The sequence below is a fragment of the Mus musculus genome, chromosome X, assembly GCF_000001635.26.
Source record: "Mus musculus strain C57BL/6J chromosome X, GRCm38.p6 C57BL/6J".
Lineage (NCBI taxonomy): Eukaryota > Metazoa > Chordata > Mammalia > Rodentia > Muridae > Mus > Mus musculus.
The window spans coordinates 91,760,720-91,785,673 of NC_000086.7; the positions used below are offsets into that span (position 1 = coordinate 91,760,720).

General features: G+C 36.3%; 1 protein-coding gene across 1 annotated transcript; it reads right to left on the minus strand.

Annotated features, from left to right (window-relative positions):
• Positions 1-18,888: 18,888 nt before the first annotated feature.
• Mageb5 (melanoma antigen, family B, 5) lies at positions 18,889-22,257 on the minus strand. Its single transcript, NM_028847.1, has 2 exons — positions 22,197-22,257; positions 18,889-20,078 (listed from the first exon to the last, which is right to left on the minus strand). Exon 2 carries the CDS (start codon positions 20,050-20,052, stop codon positions 18,952-18,954), a length of 1,101 nt encoding a protein of 366 aa, NP_083123.1. The 5' UTR covers positions 20,053-20,078; positions 22,197-22,257; the 3' UTR covers positions 18,889-18,951.
• Positions 22,258-24,954: the final 2,697 nt, after the last annotated feature.

Here is a 24,954-nt window from a genome sequence, read left to right on the forward strand (position 1 = left end):
GTTACTGGTAAGTGTGGGTCTTGCTCTTTCCTAAATACAATTTTAACATTTGTTTGAGAGATAAAATAAAAGAACAGAAGGCACTACTCCCATTTCAGATTTATGAAGCAACCTAAAATAATAGTTGAACTGTGCTAAAGAAAGCCTAATCTACAGAGTCCACAGCTTGCTCAGTATGTCAGTGAAGGAGGTACCAGAATTGGGAAAAAGAATGCTTAGGAAAAGAGCAAGACTGCATAGTACTTTTTGTGAATGCATTTGTTGCACAGGCTTTGGATTTCAAATGAAATGCACATTTTTTTTTTAATGAAAGAGGAATGAAAGGAGGGAGGAAGGAGGTAATGAGTGAGAGTAGAAAGGACAGATAGACAGAGAAGGGGGAGGGAGGGGATGAAAATACAAACACTAAAACGTTATTATTTGTCTTTCCACATCAATATTAACAGGAAACAAATCAGTGATAAATAATACCTCCTGTTAAAAGCTTGAATGACATAATCAGGGTTTTTATTATTGAACATATGAAAATGTACATGATAAATATTTCAAATCACATTTTAAATGGTATCTGTTACACTGAATTATAATTTTCTGTATGGGCTTGAATGTTATAAGATAATATAAACATTTTAATAAAAGTAATCTTATATGCGAAAATAGAAATAATTAAAAAAATGAAAATTTAAATGTGTACATAAAAAAACAAAACAAAAAATGATAAAATGTTCCTAATATTTTCCTACATTGAATATTCAAATAAGAGTAATTTATTCTTTTTGGATAGTACATGATTTAATTCAGCATGGATTATCTTTAAAGAAACTAAAAAGAGCAACAACATGAATCAAAAGACCAGGTACTGACAATTTTTCTGTATGGACACATACCCTACCCAGAGGCAATTTGATTTGGTAAGTCATTTCCAGGCTTATAATTTTGTATGTAATATATCAAGCAACCATTTACATAAAACTCATACATACAATTAGTTTGTTTAGAAGCTAAATGTAATCAAAATTACATGTGTGCTTATGTCTGTGTGTCTGTGTACATGCACACATTCATGTGCGTTTGTGCATTAGGCTTTCTCTGAAGGCAAAGGAAAGAGTAGAATCCAACTGACCTTTAAATATTTTTTTCCACAAGATTTCTGGTTTAAGAAGAAAGTTTCATTGGAAAGCAGTAACAATTGACATAATGCTTTCTATCTTCACAAAGAAAAGGAAATAAGAGATAATGAAGTATTTTCCAGTTATCAGCTGGAGTGGCAATGGCAGTGTCTGCACTGTAGATGTGCAAGAAACAATATAATTGATTCAGCATAAAGTAATAAGTTAACTAAAAATTAATAATGATAATGATATTTTTCACAAATACTTTGCCTATGAATCTTAACAAGTATACTCATGAAACAAAGTAACGTTGTTGAAAATGATTTTGTTTACTTTTCTTTGATCTTAATGTAGTCAACTAAAGGTGGATGGCCAATATAGTAGGGCTCAGAAAGTCTATTTTATTGTCTAAAATGTATAATATTTGGCCTTATAGAAATGATACATGATTAAATTAGCAAAATGTCTAGGATAGTATTTGGCAGATAAACACTGTAATACCAGTTCATGGTATATATATATATATATTCATCCATATATAATATAACATATTAGTATTAAATATATTTTAACGAAATCAAAAGTTGCTGCTGTATTAATGTCAAATGAAACATTAGGATTTACATAAATCAATGAACTCAACAAAGATGTGACTTTAAGAAAATAGTTTGTTTTTCCCCTATATTAATCATTTATTTTACTTAACATTGTCTTTAGTTGGTAGCAGTGATATCAAGTTACCTTTGAACAATTTTTTTTAAAAAATGCAAAAGTTTTAGAAATCAATAAATGATAATACAGAAGGTGGGCAAATATGACAAATATAAAAATTGTATAGAAAATCTAACATTTTAGAACATAGTTACATGACTTAATAAAAAAACTACAGCTTCTTTTTTGAAACATTTTTTTCCATTTTTATATATATTAACTTTGAAATCAACTAGGTGACTGGTATGATTCATGAAATTAGTAAGCATTTAGGAAAATGATTCAGAACAATGTTATGTGGCGACTTCATGAAAAAATAGAAAACTATATTATTAAAAGACAAAAAAATTACAGGTGAATGGATTGTGACAGTGTGCTCAAGAATGGGCACTCAATGCTTACAGGGTGATAGTTCCCCACAAATTAGTCTATTAATTCAGGTAAAATCAAGTTAAAAACAAAAGGGACATTGTTTCATGAAACATATAATTAGTTCTTACGCTTTTTATTATATTGGTTTGTTTAGTTTGTTGTTATTGTTGTTTGCCTGTTTTTTTTCTAAAGAGAGAAAGAAAGGATGTGGAGTTGGGCAGGTGAGAAGGTTAGGAGTAACTTAGAGGAGTTCAGGGAGGGGAAACTATGATCCCAATATAATGCATGATTTTTTTCAATTAAGGGTTAACAGAAAATACATGCAGAGTATCTTTTCTAACATTCGTCAAAATATTAAGCATTCATAGTAATTTTAAAGCATTTGAGTCTTAACACTGCCCAATACCTCATAGACTCCAGTGTAGAACCTATACAGACTCCAAGCACTCCTATGTTCAACTAAACCCAGGGACTTAGCTTCATCCAGGCAGCTATAGGGAACAATAGTCACAAAGAACCAAATTAAACAGGGAGCTTGATGACATGCAAACAATGACACATATACTCATTATTATCATCAGAAAATAGATTGTAGTCAGATCATATGAGCAAGCTGCAAGGAGGTAGTGTTATGCATACATATATTCAAACTTTCTAGAAACTTGCCAAAACAATGTCATGGAAAACTTATCAGCACGAGAAACAAATGAAGTAATGCTCTATATTAGAAAAAAATCTGCCCATGAATAGTATTGCTATTGCCAAAGCCACAACTTGAAATTCAACAATAGCTGAAACAAGAAAATATTAACTAAGGAAATCATTAAAGCTCATTGGAAAAATTAAACTTCCTATTAAAGGAATGTCTATTGCTAATAAAAATTGAACCAAAAAGATCAAGTTCCTTGTTGATTTATTCTGTCTGATGAAAAGGAACTCTATTAATGCTATTTCAACAGATTCAGGTTATATGGCCACCACTACAACATTTATATAACAAGTTTTTTTTTTCTTTATTTAGACAATCTACTGTATTTCAAACAGAACTTGAGAATAATACCCTCTAGGTTTTTCTAAAAATTTACATCTTTCTAATGGAATGGGTTAGATAATGGTCATTCATTAGATCATGTATCTTACAATGTATACAAATACAAGGAATTTAATAGATAAGGAAACATAGACATGTCTAATCTTATTCAAAAACAGGACACACAACATGGCTAGTAGAGAGAATATGGCTATTATCAAATAAAGGATACATGATCTGTAGTACACTAAGAAAAATAACATGGTATCCCTCCTAAGCAATAATTTAGCATTGATTCTAGATAGATAATAAATATAAGTATTAAAATGAAACTCATCAAAATATGTTGAAATTTTTAATATAATGGAGTAATAGTAACAACAACAACAATAATAACAATAATAATAATGAAAACAATGGCAGTTAAAACATGAAAAAATTCTTATAATGTCTAGAAGCCCAAAGAATATAAAGAGAAAGAGAAAGTTATTTTCAAATATCAAATACACCAAAATATATAACAAAACAATCCACAGTTTGGACTATAATTGAAAAGAAACACAACATCTGCTTAATTTCTATAAAATAGGAAATGTTCTAACAAACTGACATGAAAAATGCATATGATACAATAGGAGAAATGTAAATTGATATTTCCTTTTTTAAGTTATTTTTATTAGGTATTTTCTCATTTACATTTCAAATGCTATCCTGAAAGTCCCCCAAACCCTCCCCCCACCTGCTCTCCTACCCACCCACTCCCACTTCTTGACACTGGCATTCCTCTGTACTAGGGCATATTAAGTTTGCAAGACCAAGGGGCCTCTCTTCCCAGTGATGGCCAACTAGGCTACATATGCAGCTAGAGACATGAGCTCTGGGGGTACTGGTTGGTTCATATTGTTGTTATACCTATAGGGTTGAAGTTCCCTTCATTGAGAAGGAGTTTTAAAACCCATTATGCATGTGAAAAGATACTCAAAAGTCATAGTAGCAATCGACTGTCACATTGCCTTCCCTAAAAGGAAATATTGAAAGTGCCTAAAAAAGAAGTAATCTCATAATTGGTAGTAGTCTTTTTTGTTTCTTTTGTGTCTGTGTCTGTGTGTGTGTGTGTGTGTGTGTGTGTGTGTGTGTGTGTGTGTGTGTGTTATATTTCTTGCTATGTAATACTGGCTGTCCTGAAAATGACTATGTAGACCAGGAAGCTGGCATCAAACTCACAGGCATCTGCTTTACTCTGCTGGGATTAAGTGCTAGATTAAGGCACAAAGCTTGTGTCTACAGGCCACTTTTAAATCACTTAATCTGTGTGAAATTAATGAGGAAAAAAGCAAGGTGTAGGTATGTGTATATACTGTCGTACAATCATAATATAGAGAGTGCCAAAAATACATCACCTTTATACAATGATAAGTATGATTACTTACACAGAAACATTTAGGCTTCAGATTATGGTATATTAGTCATCTAGCAAAGTTCTGGCTTAGTTTATGAATAGTCCCTGGTTTCCATTCCCAGAAGCATCACCAATAGAAGGAAAAAATGCCCAGGACCATAATGATGTTAATTGTGATCCATTGATTAAAGAACTCAAGACATTCTAAATTGTAATAGAATTTTAAGTCACCTGAGAAAATGTATACAGGTATGCTGATTTAAACTCATCACTGAGAATGTTAATGAAAATAAAAATCGTTATTTAAAATCAAACTCTAAGATAAATATTAACTCCAAATGTATTTGGAAAATTTTAAAAAGGAAGTCCCTGATTAACACTATTACCTTGATTTTTGAAACTACATGACAATTTATAAATTTTAGTGAGTCTTACTTGTTATTTTAATTTTTTAGAAAAAAAAAACATCTCAGCAGTTTTGATGACTTTAGCATGCTTATGTATTGTTTTTCACTGCTGAAGTTTTGAAAATGGAGTTTATATGTCTATTTCTTAAATTTTGGAGGATTTTGTTATCTTAACTTAGTAATTAGTGTTTAATCTGTCACACATGTTAATTTATCCAGGCAACTTGAAAAATAATTAGCAGTTAAATAAAACTTCCTATTATAATAATAAAAGCTCTAAAAGCAGTAAGACAAAATTGTTTGGATTAAAGTTGTGTTTTAACAAATGCAATTTAAAGAACAAGGAAAGCTAACATCCATTAAAAGAATTTTTGACATTGCAATGTAATTTATACCAAAGTAGATTTATTTCACAGTTTCATAATTTTGTTCCCAAAATTGATAAATGATAGATTTCTTAGCATAAGTATTTTAAATCTCTGAATACTGACCCATAGGTAAGAATTACAATTTCTCAATCATTTCCTTACCTTTTCCTGAATGTTTTGCTATTACCCATACTTCTTTATTACACTGAGCAAAATTGAGCAATGATGAATTTTGAAGTTAATACATCTGTTAAAAATATTTTTAGGATCCTTGGTTATTTCCTTCATTCTGTATATTTTTATTATGGGATTTAACATTTTTGTTTTATTTAACATTTTTTTCAGTTATGTGGCTAGGAAAGATATATGCTAATATATTTATCTACTGGTTAAAAGTATTAACACAAATCTCCATGTGTAACCAAATCGAAGAGAATGGTTCAACACAATAACACCAAATAATATAATATAATATAATATAATATAATATAATATAATATAATATTTAATATAATTATGATAATATAATTCAATGTCCTGATATTAATGCATTTATTTGCCAGGTATCCAAGCATTTATTGAATTGATTTAGAATGCTGAAAACAGACTTATTTTAAACAGGGGATTAACAGTATTTAACATCTTTTGATTTTTCAAATTATACAGCAGCAAGTTAAGAACTATTTAGGCCATATATATGTATGTATGTATGTATATATATGTATGTATGTATATGTGTATGTGTATGTGTATGTGTATGTGTATGTGTATGTGTATGTGTATGTGTATGTGTATGTGTATGTATATGTATATGTATAGTGTTTTTAATCTTTTTATTAGATTTTTTTTATTTACATTTCAAATGTTTTCCACTTTCCTCTGTAAATCCTTCATAACGTCCCACACTCCCTGAACATAGGGGAGAGCATTGCTGCTATGAACAGCAAAACCTAAACACCATCTAAGTTTCTTCTAACCAGTTGTTGGCTGTTGGTATCTTGATAGAGAAAGTCATTTAATATCTTACATGTGGATTCTCTCATCTCTGGGACAATCAGGTCTTGGGGTCCCACACTTAGCATTACAATAGCAAACCTAAACATACCCTATTATTTAATTGGGCTATTTGTTTTTTCTGTTTGTTTTTGTTTTTATTTTTGTTTGCTTTGTTTTTAGAGTCTAAATTCTTGATTTCTTTATCTATTTTGGATATTAGCCCTTTGTCAAAAGTAGGGTTAGTGAAGATCTTTTCTCAAACAGTAGGCTTCTGTTTTGTCCTATTGACAGTATGCTATGCCTAACAGAAACATTTTATTTTCAAGATTTTGCATTTATCAATTGTTAATCTTAGAACCTGAGCCATTGATGTTCTCTTCAGGATACTACCCCTGTGCCAATGCATACAAAGCTATTTCCAGTTTCTCTCCTATTAGAATCAGTGTATCCACTTTGATGTTGAGGTTGTTGATCCATTTGGGCTTGCGTTTTGTGCAGTGTAACAGATATGGATCTATTTGCATTCTTTTAAATGCAGACATCCAAACAGAATATATTTGTTGAAGATGCATTCTTTTTCTTTTTCAATGTTTGGTTTTGGGCTATTTGTCAATAAAAATAATTGTCTTTAAATATATAGGTTTATTTCTGGATCTGTGATTCTACTGCATTAATCACCATGTCTCTGTACCAATAACATGTGGTTTTTATCACTATTGGTCTATAGTACAGCTTGAGAGAGGAGATGGTGGTTCCTACAGAAATTCTTTTATTGTTCAGAATTGTTTCAGCTATCTTCATCCATATTTATCACCTTGCACAAAGCTCAAGTTCAAATGGATTAAAGGCCTCAAAATTAATCCAGATACCCTGAATCATTTAGAAGAGAAAATGGGCAACATCCTCAAAATCATTGACACATGTGAAAACATCCTTGGGGAAAAAACCAAAACAAAACAAAACACTAATGGCTCAGGTTCTATGATCAACAATTTACAAATGAGACCTCATGAAAATGAAAAGCTTCTATAAGGCAAATAACACTGTCAATAGGACAAAATGACATCCAACAGATTGGGAAAAGATCTTACCAATCCTACATCCAATAGAGGGCTGATATCCAATATATACAAAGAACTCAAGATGTGTTAGATTCCAGAGAATCAAATAACTCTATTAAAAATGGTGTACATAGCCAAACAAAGAATTCTCAACTGAGGAATAAAGAATGACTGAGAAGCACCTAAAGAAATGTTCAACATCCTTAGTCATCAGGAAAATGCAAATCAACCACGAGATTCCACCTCACACCAGTCAGAAAGGGTAAGATCAAATACTCATGTGACAACAGATGCTGACAAGGATGTGGAGAAAGAGGAACACTACTCCACCGCTGGTGGGATTGCAAGCTGGTACAACCACTCTGGAAATCAATTGGGTGGTTCCTCAGAAAATTGGACATAGTACTGTCTGAGGACCCAGCTTTACCATTCCTGGGCATATATCCAAAAGATGCTCCAACATATAACAAGGACACATGCTCCATTATGTTCATAGCAGCCTTATTTTTAATAGCCAGGAGCTGGAAACAGCTCAGATGTCACTCAACAGAAGAACAGATACAATAAATGTGCTTCTTTACATAATGGAATATTATTCAGCTATTAAAAATGACATTATGTGCTGGGCCACGGGTGTTGGGGAAAGAGGGAGTTGGGAGAAAACCCGCATCCCACCAGGGTTCCAGTGCTCTGGGTGGATAGACTCAGGAGGACTGCGCATGCTTTTCAAGTGGCCATGGGTGGAGTTCTAGCTGTTTTAAGCCACTGATCCCACATGTTGGGTGGAGGACAAGGGGCAGCCCCAGGTACCAGGTTCCCAGCCTCCAACATCCCACACTGGATAAGGCAGAGGAGCTGAAATCAGAATAGGGTCCCCAGGGTGGCACTGGGCCCCAGAGCTGAAGGGAGGAGAGGGCAGGGGAAAGGAGAGGATGGATGGTTCCTAAGCAGGCTAGAGTCCTTGGTTAGGTCTGTGGCTGGAGCACAGGATGGCCTTCTGGTGGGAGGTTAGACATGGCTCATTAGGAAAAAGCCTATCCCATCGTTCCAGCAAGGCAGGCCTTCATGATCAGAGACAGTCTATGGTTTTAGATCTTTATTGTAGAAAGGCAAGGATAAAGGGGAGAAGGTAGAAAGAGAGAGACAGAGAGAGAGAGATAGAGAGAGAGAGAGAGAGAGAGAGAGACAGACAGACAGAGACAGAGACAGAGACAGAGACAGAGATAGAGACAGAGACAGAGACAGACAGAGAGAGACCAGCCATGGCCATATGGAGAGAAGGGGAAGGGAAAGAGAGAGAAGGGGGACTAAAGAGTAAGAAAGGTGAGGGCTCATAAGAGTGAGGAGGGTCCAAGCAGCCCCCCTTATAGTGGGCTGATGTATCTTGCTGTTGCCAGGTAACTGGGGAGGACCAAGCTTGGCTATAGTCAGGTAACTGTGGGCATAGATTCTAGAATGTCAGAATGTCAGAAGCATGGGACATTGTCTGCAGGACTGAGTCACAGAATTATGGACAGGCACCTACCTGATTTGGGGAACATGTCTAGCCCTTCTGTGCCTTGTAGATTTCTCTACTGGGTCTCCAGAACAAGCCCCATTCAACCAAAATAGGCTGCCTATCACAGTCCCACAAATATGGATTTTGCGGGCAAATGAATTGAACTAGAAACGATCCCAAGCAAGGTAACCCAGGCCCAAAAAGACATACATGGTATGTACTCAGTGATAAATGAATATTAGGTAAAAGTAGAGAATACCAATGATACAACTCATAGACTGTATGAAGTTTAACAAGAAGGAAGACCCAAGTGAGGATGGTTCAATCCCACTTAGAAAGGGATAACAAAATAATCATGGAAGGCAGGTGGAGTGAGGAAGCTGGGTGGGAGATGGGGAAGTAGAGCAGGTTCTATTATGTGGAGACAGGAAAGCAGCTCAGAGGGCCAAGAGAATGAATGGAAACATGCAGCTGTTTGGGGTAGAGAGTATGAGACTCTCTAGAAAGTCTCAGAGAGCTGTGATGAGAGATGCTCCCAGGACTCAAAGGAGATGGCCTTAGTCGAAATGTCTACCAGTGGGGAGATGGAACCTGAAGAGACCACCTCCAGTAGACATACAGGGATCCCAGTGAAGAGATGGGCTACCCACCCATCTTCAGAATTTCTGACGCAGAATTTTTCATGTCTAAGGGGAATACAGGGACAAAACGGAGCAGAGACTGAAGGAAAGATCAACTAATGACTGGCCCCAATTGGAATCCAACCCATGTGCTGGCACCAAAACCCTGGCAATATTACTGATGCCATGTAGTACTTCCAGACAGGAGTCTAGCATAGTTGTTCTCTGAGAGGCTCTATCAGCAAATTACTGAGACAGATGCAGATACATATAGTCAGCCAACCATTATGGAAGAGTTAGGGGAAGAATTAAAGCAGCTGAAGGGGATGGCATCCCCATAGAAATTGAAACAGTATCAACTAACTCAGACTCCTCAGAGCTCCCAGAGACTAAGGTACCATCCTTAGAACATACATGGGCTGGTCTGTGGCACCCAGCATATATGGACTACATAAAGCAAATATAGAAGAAAAAAAGTAGAGGGTTGCCTTTTCTGACCTCAGTGAGATAGCATGTGCCTAATCTTTTAGAGACTTGATGCTTCGGGGAAGGGAAATGCTGGGATGAGTGAGATAGGGGAGGGTGGGTGGGTAAGGGTGGTGGATGTGGGGATGTGGGAGCAGCGTCATGGACACAAAGGGGAGGGGAATAGTATGAAGAACTCTAGGATGGGGGGGCATGGAAGGAGATAACATTTGGAATGTAAATAGTTTAAACAATTTAATAAAAATAAAATATAGTATTTGTTTATAATGTATGGTTAAAAACCTGTAACATCTGTATCAGTAAGTTGGCTCTAAAACAAGTAACTCAGGATTAAAGCCATTCTGTGCAACAAGACTTGGCATGAGCCAACCCAGGGAAACAGGTCTCTAAAGATACTTTCAAATTAGGATAATATTTTTTATGTAAATCCTGTCCTAGAAATCAGAATTATAAAGGATAGGATTTAAAAATATTTCTTGAAAGAGGTATGAAAGCTGAGCCTTCATGCATTCATATACAAGAACTTTATTGCTGGCAGCCAAACTATGTAACATGAAAATAATGTACTTGGTATTGAATTTAGAGACACTAGATTATTTAAAACTGCTAGAAATATGGTTTTGTCTCAAAAATTATGATTATACTCTATGTTTTCATCCTTAGAAGGATACTTTTTTATATTGCAAAAGAACTTTTAAAATTATAGTTAAATATATAAACCTATGAGATAATTTTAATTTGTTGAATATTTTATTGTAAGGTATTTGTTGGTAATATGGTGGTTACAATAATGGAGTTATTTTTAATGGGTACTTTATACACTTTAGAAATTATAATGGGCAACAGCAATAAAAGTATGAATCTTACGCGCGTTCGCAACCAGCCAGGAAAGACACAACAAGCCAGAATCTTCTGCGGCAAAGCTTTATTGCTTACTCAGGAGCAAGAGAGGAAGAGCGCCGCAGAGAGGAAGACAGAGAGAGACGCAGAGAGACGCAGAGAGACGCAGAGAGAGGGGCAGAGAGCAGAGGAAGAGAGCAGAGGAAGAGAGCAGAGGAAAAGACGAAGAGAAAGAGACGAAGAGAAGGAGTGCCAGAACCCCGTCCCTGTATTCCCTTAGCAATGTAAGAAAACAAAATGTTCTGGTTTTTATCATTAAAAAAAATAATAATAAAATTTAAAAAAATTAAAAAAAAAGGAGAATTATCCTCCGCCTAGGACGTGTCACTCCCTGATTGGCTGCAGCCCATTGGCCCAGTTGTCATCACGAGAAAGGCAGAGCACATGGCGGGAAAACTGCCCCTGCACATGTGCAGATTATTTACTACTTAGAACACAGCTGTCAGCGCCATCTTGTAATGGCAAATGTGAGTGCGGCTCCCCACATATGAACCCATGAGGGCGTTGGAGACAAATATGATGAAAAAAGAAAAGCTGGAGAAGTACTTATGATGGCAGATGGATCTGATGGTGGATATAATAACAGAAGGTTTCAAAATAAAACAGAAGCATGCTATAGTTTTTAGCAGGAGAGAGAGAGAGTGAGAGAGAGAGAGAAAGCTGCAGTTTACTTTAAGACAGTCGTCCTAAATATATGAGGGAAACTGTAAAAATCTGGAATAATTTTTACATTTTTACAAAAAAAAAGATCCATTATCAAAAAAGATTACTGCAGCTTAAACAGGAAAACCTTCTTGTTCAGGACCTGTATAGCCTCAATTTGCAAAAAAAAAAATACAGTTATTCATTAATGCAATAAACTATCAATAACATATACATTCCTGGGGTTTTAAAATCTGGTATAGCTTTTCCTTTTGTTTTCATTACATCAGGTATACTTTGCTCTGTAATTTATACTAATGATACCAGGAATAAAAAAAAATAAGGATTAAAAAATTAGAGGTTTGCAGCACTAAAAAGATCCAGAATCACTGGCTGTTAAACCCAACCATCTACCTTTTTGTTTGCTTGAGTTCCAGCAAAGCTGCAAAGGCTCTCCCTCCTTTCAGGCCAAGGATCTGAATAGATAAGAGCTCTCTCAGCTAAGCTCAGAAAAGTTCCTAGTCTCTTTATGGAGTTTGTTTATGGGTTTAAAGAAGTCTCGAAGTTCCTCAGAAAATTGGACACAGTACTACCTGAGAACCCCGCTATACCATTCCTGGGCATATAAACAAAAGATGCTACAAAATATAACAAGGACACATACTCCACTATGTTCATAGCAGCCTCATTTATAATAGCCATAAGTTCGAAACAACACAGATATCCTTAAACAGAGGGATGGCTACAGAAAATGTTGTACATTTAGACAATGGAATACTACTAAGCTATTAAAAACAATGAATTCATGAAAGTCTTAGGCAAATGGATGGAACTAGAAAATCACATCCTGAGTATATCTCAGTCACAAAAGAATACACATGGTTAAATCTCATTGATAACTGGATATTATCCCAAAAGCTCAGAATACCCAGGATACAATTCACAGACCACATTAAGCTCAGGAACATGGAAGACCAAAATGTGGATACTTCAGTCCTTCTTAGAAGGGGGAACAAAATATTCAAGGGAGGAAATACAGAGACAAATTGTGGGGTAGAGACTGAAGGAAAGGTCATGCTGAGACTGCCTCACCTGGGGATCCATCCCATATACAGACACCAAATGCAGACAGTATTGTGGATGGCAAGAAGTGCTTGCTGACAGGAGTCTGATTCAGCTTTCTCTGAGATGCCCCAGTGTAGGTGAATGCCAGGGTGAGGAGGCAGGAGTGTGATGATGTGGAAGCACCCTCATAAAAGCAGGGGGAGGGAGGATGTGATTGGGGGTTTCCGGATGGGATACCAGGAAAGGGGATGATGTTTGTTACTTTTTGTTGTTGTTTTGTTTTGTTTCTAATTTTTTTCTTTTTTTATTAGATATTTTCTTTATTTACATTTCAACTGTTATCCTCTATCCTGGTTTCCTCTCTGAAAATCCCCTATCCCCTCCCCCTTCCCTCTGTTCCCCAACCCACCCACTCTTGCTTCCTGGCCCTGGCATTCTCCTATACTGAGGCATAGAACCTACATAAGTCCAAGGGCCTCTCCTCCCATTGATAGCTGACTAGGCCATCCTCATCTACATATGCAGCTAAAGACATGAGTTCCACTATGTGTTTTCTTTGGTTGGTGGTTTAGTCCCTGGGAGCTCTGGGTGTACTGGTTAGTTCATACTGTTGTTCCTCCTATGGGGCTGCAAACCCTTTCAGTTCCTTGAGCACTTTCTTTAGTTCCTTCACTGGGGACCCTGAGTTCCATCCAATGGATGACTGTGAGCAACCACTAATGTATTTGCCAGGCACTGGCAGAGCCTCTCAGGAGACAGCTCTATCAGTCTCCTTTCAGCAAAATCTTGCTGGCATCTGCAATAGTGTCTGGGTTTGGTGGTTGTTTATGGGATGGATCCCTAGGTAGGACTGTCTCTGGATGGTCATTCTTTCAGTCTCTGCTCTGAACTTTGTCTCTCTAACTCTTTCTAGGGTTATTTTGTTCTGAACTTTTTCTCTGTAACTCCTTCCAGGGGTATTTTGTTCCCCCTTCTAAGAAGACTCAAAGTATCCACACTTCGGTCTTTTTCTTCTTGAGTTTTATGTGTTTTGCAACTATAAGTAAAAAGAAATCCCATAAAACGAAAAAGTGTTTATTTTGATAGTATAATGAATATCTTCAACACAAAACTACATTTGTGAGGAACAAACATAACTGGGTTTGATAGTTGGTAACCTTGTAAATGATCAAATCCTTTAATATGTTCAGAAACATATGTGAATTCATACTAAGATGTGATGCCGTTAATTCCAATATTAATGTTTATTTAGCCTCCTTTTTAATATTTACAAGTCATAGTTTAGAACAGATAACTAAAAACAGACAAAGATTGTTTAGCTCAGATATGCCTGGGAGGAACTAGCCCTCAAACCAGTCAAAGATCTGCTGACTATGGCATTTAATATGTTTAAATTTACCATGACAGACAGAAACTCCTGAATTCTAGCAGTGACCTCCCATGGTCTCCAAGAAGATATGGGCACAATGACAAAGGGTACCACTGGGATATTGGTATGTTAATCACTGGGCATTACTGCCCCAATGCCTTGCATAATACCAGGGCCTGGCCTGAACTGTGGACAAAGGACAACTGGAGAATTGACTGCCAAAGATTGTGTAAGTTCAAATAAGTTCGAGATGAGGTTAGTCTCTCCTACATTCCTTCGCCACTGTAAAAAGCCTCTCATCTTCTGGGGCTGATAGCACCAAAGACTGCATTTATCTTTGATGTCAAAGAGACACAGGAGCATGTGATAACTGTCTAGTGAATAAAAGATCACCTAGTCTCTCTCATTTTAATTCATACAGAGGACATTTAGATTTTAAATTGATCCTTCTTCAGCACTCTTAATGACATTGTTGCCTAAATTACTTGTAGCTTAACAACCCAAAGCAAAACAAACAAACAAACAAAACAACAACAACAAAAACCCAGACAACCCACTCCTCACCTCAAGATAATCCACCACTCACCACTACATTATTGAAAAGGGCAAACAGGTTTGCCTTTTTGCCTTGCTCCCAAGCTTCGTTAAATGATTGTTCTCAATAATCAACTGTCTGTGTCTTACAATAAATTATTGGATAGAAAAATTATAAAATGTAAAAGTTTCTTAAGGACTGAAAATTGTCTATAGGTCTGAAAATGATTGAGATCGATAATGCACATGATAAAGGTTAGAAGATAAAAAAATCTTGGAAGAGGATAATAAAATTATTTAACAAGATGTTTAAGTTTGGGAAATATAAATTATAAATATTGGATAGTGTAGAAAGACGTTTTTGAAAAGTCATCTAAAATTATATATATATATATATATATATATATATATATATATATATATACACACACACACACACACACACATACATATACACACACACATATTTCCCATCTCTCCCATACTATTGTTATTCTATGATTTCAAAGATCAGAATTTTAAAATTGATCAGTGGAGTTTTGATAATGTGATGAAGTATAAGCTCAAGATGTTAAATTTCTTTGGTTGTGTTCTGACTGTAGACTTAAGGTACTTCTCATCACACTAAAAACTTCTCTGTTCAATCTGTTCTATGTCTTTTAACACAAATGTATAGATTTTACTATGTCTCAAAGGTATGACTCTAGTCTCATTGTTTTACTTACACCTGTGTATTTTTTCTGAAATATGAATTTCAAAATAATGGTAAAACTAATGTACATACTTTTATAAACTAAAATCCATATTAGCTTAATGGAATCAAAAAAGTCATAAAATATGGATCCACTTGCTACAGATCAATTGGACTCCAAGTAAGTATACCTGCCTTTTCTTGAAAATTTTTTTTTCCGGTGGTTTTGGAATTCCTTATCTTCCCCAATTAATAGACAATTTGAACTTCTGTTCCTAGTCTATAATTATGTCAACAGCTTTTCATCTGGCTGACAAACTCCATCCAGGGATCACTGATGGAGCTGCTGAACTCTGACTTGCTGAAAGCGGAGGTTAACCAGTATAGTTAATGTGATTGTTCCTGTCTTTCATCTTGATCACCTAATCAGATGATTCTCATAAATACTCCACTGCCCAGCCTTTGCCTACCATTTTGGCCTCTGTTGGCCTCTAAATAATGTCCTAATTTCAGCAGGAATCAGTTACAGAAGAAAGATAAGATGTCCATTTTCCCACTTTACAGGCTAAAATGCTAAGTCAAAACAGTACCTCCCTGGGCACATGCCAAAAAAAAAAAAGGACCCCACTTCATGATAGTGAATACTCTGATGGCCACGAATATAGATGGGATCCAATCCTAGATCTGAAGTTTGCTCCCTGGAAACATCAGGACCCAGACCAGCAATAGGTCATCAGAAAACACACACAAAACCTGTTAAAAGGCAGACTGGTAAAAGAATCTGGAGACTAGTTTTTGATTTTACATTGCCTAGACCTGTTGAGGCATATGCTGCCATAAAACACATATGGAATTTGATTAGAACTACAGACAGGAGCCTAATTACTAGTATCAATGCCTAGCATTCCTCTCACCCTCACCTTTGATTTATATAAAGGATTTGAGCCAAAATGGAATAGGTGCCCAAAGACTGCAAACATATGATCTCTCATTCTCTGGGTCTTTTGGATATGGGATCCAGAATATGGAAAACACTTTAACCACCATTCAGATATATTCCTCATCTTCAAATAGAGGCCCTGACTGTGCAAAGTATTTGTGTTTGTGCTATGTGGCTGCTATGAAACATTAGCTCCCTCAGTGACAGATAAGGATTATTATATTCAGTTATAGAGAGATGAGAACCACTCTTAAAAATTTGGAAATCCCCTCACCATTCAAATTAAGATTTAAAAATGATATAGATAATGTATGGGATATAGAGAAGACTTGAGGATTCTGCCTTTATGTATCTGGTATGGAACATGGAATGAAGTTCGCTGTCCAGAGACTCCAGCCCACTTACATAGGTCTTACATATCATTGTTCTAAATAAAGTGTTAAATCCTCTCACTGAGAACAACTGCTCTTGGGGGCATGAAAACACTTCGATGCTGAGAAGGACTGAAGGACAAGGCCTCTGCTTGTACTCAGACTCATAAAATAGCAGAACCTCTGTACCTTTAGTACTGAAATTCACTTACAGGTGATCACTGAAATAGTTTAAAGCACTTGGTTTGCTTTTGGACTCCCTGTATTAGTCCTTTTATCTTCACTGAAACTTCTGACTTTTGCTTACAAGTAGATCAATTGCCTCAGGAATTCTATTATTCCAGAGAAGGATGCTGGGGCACCTAGGATTTCTACACTGATCCGGGATGGCCAGAGCATCTACAATACTAGTGCCCCTCCTAGAAGGAATGGACATAGCAGCATCTGCCAACGTGGAAGCAGCAGCGCTTATTAAGGGAAGCCAAAATTTCAGATTTTTAAGTCAACAGATTAATTGATCAAGAACTTTCAGAATTATAAACACCAATATAAGCTGGGATAAAAGTTGGTTTAACAGATCCCCCTAAGCTCAGAGAAAAGTTAACTGTCAATCATTTGATTCACAGGAAAAACTCAAAGGGGGAATGTTGAGGCTTGCTCATTTTAATATAACTGTATCCATTTTGTATTTAGTCTCCATCTTACTCATAAGGTGAAATTACATTCAAGTTCTCAGACTCTACTTCCCAGAAGTAACTATCCATACCTGACACGGAAGAACATTACTAATAAGCCAAACAGTTGTGGTTGAATCACCCATACTCCTTTATCTCAATGTTATAAAATTGCCCACTTCACCACCCATGCAACACCCCTCTTATCTCACTCAGAACCATTTAGCTTAAAGGTTAGATGATAATACTTTCTCTAGTAAGCCAAAAGGTAATATTGCTCCCCTTGTTCCCTTTTAAACTATGGAACCTGTTTATAATCCCTATAAAAATCCTACTCTGAGAATTGGTTGATGTCATAATTTCAAACACAATTGTGAACCCAATTCAAATCAAATACATTTCAAACACAGTTCTCCTCATCTGACCACTATTAGGGTGTGTCTTTAATAAACTTTCTTAACTGAGATCAATGTTTGTATGATTGGTGTAGCAATTCCTGAACCCCAGTAAATAGATATTTGATCTTAAGAAATATACTGATGTTTTTTATAATAGCCAGAAGCTGGAAAGGACCCAGATGTCCCTCAACATAGGAATGGATACAGAAAAAGGGGTACCTTTACACAATGGAGTATTCCTCAGCTATTACAGAAAATAAATTTATGAAATTCTTAGGCAAATGGATGAATCTGGAGGATATCATCCTGAATGAGGTAACACAATCACAAAAGAGCTCACATGTTATGTACTCACTGATAAGTGGATATTAACCCAGAAACTTAGAATACCCAAGATACAATTTGCAAAACACATGAAACTCAAGAAGTAGGAAGACCAAAGTGTAGATACTTCATTCCTCCTTAGAATGGGGAACAAAATGCCCATGGAGGGAGTTATAGAGACAATGTTTGGAGCTGAGACAGAAGGAAGGACCAGCCAGAGAATGCCCTACCCGGGGATCCATCCCATAAGACACTAAAACCAGACACTATTGCATATGCCAGCAAGATTTTGCTGACAGGATCCTGATATAGCTGTCTTTTGTGAGGCTATGCCAGTGCCTGACAAATATAGAAGTGGATGCTCACAGTCATCTATTGGATGGAACACAGGGCCCCCAATCGAGGAGCTAGAGAAAGTACCCAAGGAGCTGAAGGAGTCTGCAACCCTATAGGAGGAATAACAAAATGAACTAACCAGTACCCCCAGAGCTCATTTCTCTAGCTGCATATGTAGCAGAAGACAGCCTAATTTGCCATATATCATTGGGAGGAGAGGCCCTTGGTCTTGCAAAGATTGTATGCCCCAGTACAGGAGAATGCGAGGGCCAGGAAGTGTGAGTGGGTAGGTTGTGGAGCAGGGCATGGGGGAGGGTATAGGGGACTTTTGGGATAGCATTTGAAATGTAAATGAAGAAAATATCTAATAATTAAAAGGAGAAATAAATAAATAAATATAAAAAAAGAAATATACTGATTAAGAAGGCCAATTTCTTAAAACTTAGTGTTTCTTACATAATTAATAATTTAAATCTATTAATATATAAAACCTTTAAAAGACTTAAACTAATAAGCAAAAATCCTTATTGGTTATTCTTTATTACTTGATATTTCATTCTCTTGTTCTTTGTGATTTTATTTCTTGCTTCAAAGAAAATCTCAAACGTGATGTTATAATTTCTTTTCCGAAGGTAATGTCTCATAATTTATTGAGGTTTCATAACCTTCTGGACATGTTGATGGCTATGTCCTGGACAATGTTTTTGTGCCAGGATGGGATACCATTTTCTTATCTTGGTCTTTTGATTTTCTTCTCTCAAAGCTTCTGTATATTGTACAGAAAAAGTACTAGGTTCAACGCCACTGCCTTTAGCCATAAATTCTAGGACTTTCATCTTGGTAGTTTCAGTATAAGCTTTTGGACCCCATTGGAACCGATAGCATGGAGGATCACTAAGGGATATCTGCTTGTATTCCAGGTACTTCAGTTTTACGAAATCTTGAGTGATGAGCTTCCGTGGCTCTCTATAAATAAAATGCTTCCTCCCTGGGTACACTTGCATATAATTCAGGAATTTCCAAATGTCTTCCTCAGAAGCAGAGTTACCGTTCATAAAAATCATAGCCAGGATAGTCATAAGAAGACCAGTTTTTGGTAAACCCCTGCCAGGGCAAACCCTTCCTTTGTTGGGGAGTTTTAGCTTGCTGACTAGATCATAAACGTGATTAGTTGAGTCAATTTCAATCACACTAGCTGCAAACACAATTTCAATGTTCTCAAAAGCTCTTTTAAATATATCACTAAAATTATACCGGTACTTTGGTTCAATAAGATCTATTAATTCATTTCTGTCAATGAGTTTTTTCATTTTAAATTTGTAGAGTACATACTGCTCCACAAGATTCACATACATATCTAGGCAATGTTTGCATGGATTTTCTTGGCAGGTTCGATACTCTGAGTATAATGAGTTCCCCCCACAGTGAAAGTAAGTACCATCATCAAATTCTAATTCATCTCCACAAACAGTGGCAGGCGATGATACACAGGAAAGCCATCCAGCGTCACTACTTGTTTTGGAAGCTGGTGGCTTCTCAAGAGTCTCCCCAGGCACAGAAGGGGAAGAGCAAGAAGACTTTTCTTCTACTGCTGCATTATCCCTTGCTTCCTTATGATCTTGAAAATCATCTCTTTTATGATGGCCTTTCTCCTGAGACTCATCTTTTTGAGGATGGACTTTCTCTTGGTTGTGTTTCTTATTCTTCAAGCGGTTGCGGTGGTGCTTATTCTTCTGACCCCTGGGCATGGTGACTACAATAAGTAGAAGTATACCTAAGAGAACAAGAGATGAGTATCTGATATGTAGGAGATAATGAGAGGGCAAACAGACCTTCAGCCTGTAAATTCTACTGTAGCTTTAAGGAATATGACATTTGGTGTTTTCTGTGATAGATATTAAGGGATGCACCATATTCTGATTCTCCCAACCCCCAAGATGTGTTCAGACACCTGCAAAGGAATACAAATGAGCCTGCTACCTGTAGGCACTGCCTCACTCATCAGCTGGTGGTAGGACATGGGAACCATTCACTATTTTGTTCCTGACATGACAAATCTCCTTGTATACCAAGACAAGGAAAAGAAAGGGGCCCTTCTACTGGGAGACAGCAAGTCTTGGAATGGGCTAAAGTGGGGGCACAGTGTTGGGCATAGAGGTAGCTTTAAAGACTGATGATCTCTGGCCATCTAGCTCTCTAACAACCCTGCTGATAGCTTCTAAAAAGTCCTAAAACCTTTCTTGCATATTTTATGTATAAAACCACTAGCTTGGGAGATTAACATCTGTTGCCTAGCAGTGGGGTATTAAGTAAAAAAAAAAAAATTATTGCTAGATCTCCCTTCTCTGGCCAGGCTGCCAGAAATCTCTCTGGCTATGCTAGTTAACTTGTTGTGACCAAGAGTCAACGGAAAGGAAAAGAAAATCTTTTACACAAGCAAATGTGCACAAAAACCTATACATTCATACACACATTTACATTCACATTTTTCTTTGGCCCAACCACCTATTGCATACACTCCACAAGTATTCATGCATGATTATATACATGCACACACATACACCTAAGAAAGTGCATACAGACAAACAGACATATTCATATGGAAAGATGGATGGATGGGGTAGAGCCTCCCAAATCATACCGTCCATCAACTTTTTTCTCTGGCTTTTTTATACCTTCTTAGACAAGTTTATTTATTTTATTTTAGAAAATTACCTCATAGATAAAATGGTACATATAATGGGAGTGACAGAAGGATAACGATAACAAGTACAAAGCAATGTTTCATAATGCAAGCTTGTTATAAATTCAAAGCAACAGGTTTTTACATGAATTTATCTTACCATAATGCACACCCGTGGCTTCATCCTTGAACCTGAAAGCTTTTCCTTGAACACAAATGGTCCCAAGACCATTTTTCTTTTTAATGTAATAATCCCTTTTGTAACAAAGCCCATTGTGTTTGTTATTATGCAGCCGTTCCTTCCTATCATGAGGAGTGGAAACATTCTATTCTTGATTCTAACTTTATTACAACTTTCTAGCAAAGAATCTAAGACCATCTCTTAAAACAGTCTTCCTAAAATTATTTGAATCACATCAGAAATTCTATAGAATCATTAATTCATCTACACACATTAATCTATTAAAGTGCATCTTTATGTTGAGCTATAGGAAATCTGATCAATAGCATGGGCTAGTGCCCAGGTTATTATTATATGATTTAATAATGATAGGAAAGACATCTCAGCTTTAAGAAGTAGTTATGGGATGAATTCTCTTTAGTACCTTGCTGCATAGAACTCACCCATTGCAGACCCTGCAAAAATATTGGGCCGCCTTCAGGAAGGCCAACTGCTAGCCTTAACCTCTCCTAGTTGGCTCCTGACACACTTCAGTTTGTCACTCCCATTAAGAAATCTTACAAATCTCAGGAGATATTTCCTGTTTTGGATGGACTCGGGGGCAACTAGAATTTTCTCAGGATCACTACATGAGCACATAGATCTAGAGGACACCTACAATTTCATTTTAATTGTGGCTACACATTCAGTTCAATGATATCACCTCACCTCAGTTAATTTAATAAGTAGCGGGACTCAGACCTTCACAACCCTGCTATGAATCTTCAAGGATAGAACCAAGAGTAAGGTTAGATTATTTGTTATGCCATTTATTTAGCTACTGTAGACATTCCCTTCAGTCATTCCTTTCATGTCTGGTACAGGTTCAAGCACATTTCTTAACACTCTCTGTGGTCTATGTTCTCATGGTGAAGACAACACTACCTTTATCTCCCCAAGGCTGGAGTGATAAGAGGTCCTTTATTGACTATTCCTACCCCATCTCTCCAGGTACTGAGAATAAGGGATAGATTCTTTGACATACTCACTCTTCAGAAGTGGATGATTCTCCCTATCATCTGGATAGATTCAGTGTCCTCTGGACAAACGTAGTGTTCCTAAACTGAATGAGTAGGCCACTAAGTAAAACTCAGGCCAAATTCTAACTCCCTTTTTGTCACAATAGGAGAAAGTATGTCACATCATGTCACATCATAATGTTCAGAATTTTGAGACTGCTGTTAGGACTGAGACTTCATGTGGTCCTCTCAGCTCTAAGAGCAGGGAATTACCTAAGGCTTTCCTCAGAAATAATTCAAAATTATTTCTTACAACCTTTTCAATTTGCAGTAAATCATTGTCACTAATCATTCTGCACATCAGAACTTCTTGTTCTTCCATAACTGCAACTTAATTCCCAGTAATCAGTATTGCCTGGTCTGTTCACCAATATACACATATGATATCTAGATACTATCATTTTATTAACAACTCCTAATACTTTAAGATTTTGTAAATAAGTAAAATAATTAAACAAGGCAGTCACAGAAAGATAGTTCCCCAATTACAGATTGCTCATATAGAAGACAGTTCTTATGCCATTCAGAACCCTGGATAACGAGTAATGGGATATCAACTTAATAGCTGCTTATGGGCTTCATCTCCAATAAAAACTGATTCTTTTCTCTCACCCTAACCTCATTCTTTCAGAGGAGGAAACAGACATTCCCTAGGATCAATGTGGATAATTTTATTAAGAAGTGGTTGTTGTGATGTGTCTCATTTGTAACAGTCCTATACTATAACTTCAGTGTGAAGTTCCTAGGAAAATGTCACATTACTTTCAACCCTTGGCCAATGTCTCCCTGTACCCCTTGCAGGGAATGTGATGGAGAAACAGAAAAGTGCTAAGCAGATATCCCAAAATAGGATTTATGTTGTCACATACAAATTGTGTTAATCTATATTTTCCTTTCACATCTACCCAGATGTGGCCCATCATGTAACTGTTATGCAGATATATAGATATATAGATATATAGATATAGATGATATAGATGATAGAGATGGAGATAGATACAGATGGTAGATATAGATATAGATATAGATATAGATAGACATAGACATAGACATAGACATAGACATAGACATAGACATAGACATAGACATAGACATAGACATAGACGTATAGTAACAGGCTGAAACTTCTAATATTTTAGCCCCTAGTTTGTTGAAGGTTTATGGATACTGAATTTGTCTCTATAGGCAATGTAACATCAAGCAGTTTCTATGTCTTTCAAGGTGAAACTTGTTGAGCAGCTTAGACTGATGCGAACCTCTAACAATCCTCCTACCTCAGTCTATCTCCTTATTCACACTTAATCTTTTTTTATTTATTATTATTTATTTATTTGCTTATTCCTTGGTCTCTGTACTTCAAATCATTATTCTGAGTTTGAAGTTATACATTTATCAGCAGAAATACATTTTTGATGTAATGTGCAGGAAATGAATGGCATAGGGTTTGCTTGGAGAAATGTGAAAGTTTTGATGAGAGAAATTCCCGAGCCTGTGTAGGTCATATAACAATCTTGTGAACTTGAGAACATTTCAAGTTCTTTATGTGTAAAGGGAATCTTATAAACAGCAACATGTTAGATTTCAGTACAAAATGGACGTAAATCACCTGATACACTATCACACAAGACTTGAATCACTAAGTAACAGTAATTAGTACCGAGATGATTTGTACCCAACATTTTAACTACCTTCCTTTACAGAATGCAATTGCAAATATGTTTTAAAAATTAAATAAATCAGAGGACATAGAGCAGGCAAAATGCTGCTCAACCAATAAAAGTAGTGTTCATGATTTAGGAGTGATATTTCCTTTGCTCTTCTTTGGCTGTAATCAAATCAATATTCCTCTTTTAAGACAAAAACAGGAATCCTCTCTCATTGGTGCTTTGAGTTCAAATTACTCTTTCTCATTCCTTTCATCATTGCTCCAATAACAAATCCTCCCTTGTCATTTTATAAACTCTAATTAACCTGGTGCAAATAATTCCTTTTAGTACAGAATCTGCCTCTATTGATACTTTAATTTTTTTCTTTGAAAATTTTTAACTTATATACAGTATATCATTATTATAATCACATCTCAAAGAGCCAGTTATTATGAGCTCATGTATGCACTATCCCTTTCATGTCCTGCAAGTATTATTTTGCTGCAGGTGTCTACTTTCTCTGGGTCTTACAATCTTTCTATCTTCTTCTTTCATGATGATCCCTAACTAGTAAGGGGAAAGGTTGTGTGATAGATGTAGCATTTAAAACCAAGCACTCTTATTCTTTTATTCATAGTCTCTGCATATTGGCCAATTGAGGTCTCCATGTTAAATGCCATTGCCTACAAAGAGATTGTCTGGTGAGTGTTGAAAGGCACACTCTTTCATGTGTAATAAATATAAATCCTTGAGAGGCAGTGTAATGCTATACTCATTTAGGAAAATAATAGTAATAAATTCTTTCCTGGGGCTTATCACCTACCCAGACAAGATTTCATGGTCCACTTACTGGTAGCAGAGTTCAGTGTTGTGGATTGAGTCTTAAATATGAATAGAATGTGGTGGATTAGTCCCAGAAAATTAATGACACTATTGAACCAGTGGGCATATATTGCAAAGCCAATAATTATTTTACCACTCAGGGCATACACACAGGACCATTAATATTTTGTCCCTTAGTAGCGTGTGAAGCACCATTCAGCTCTCTGAAAGCTATTGAGTAGAAATGAAGCTTCCAGGTC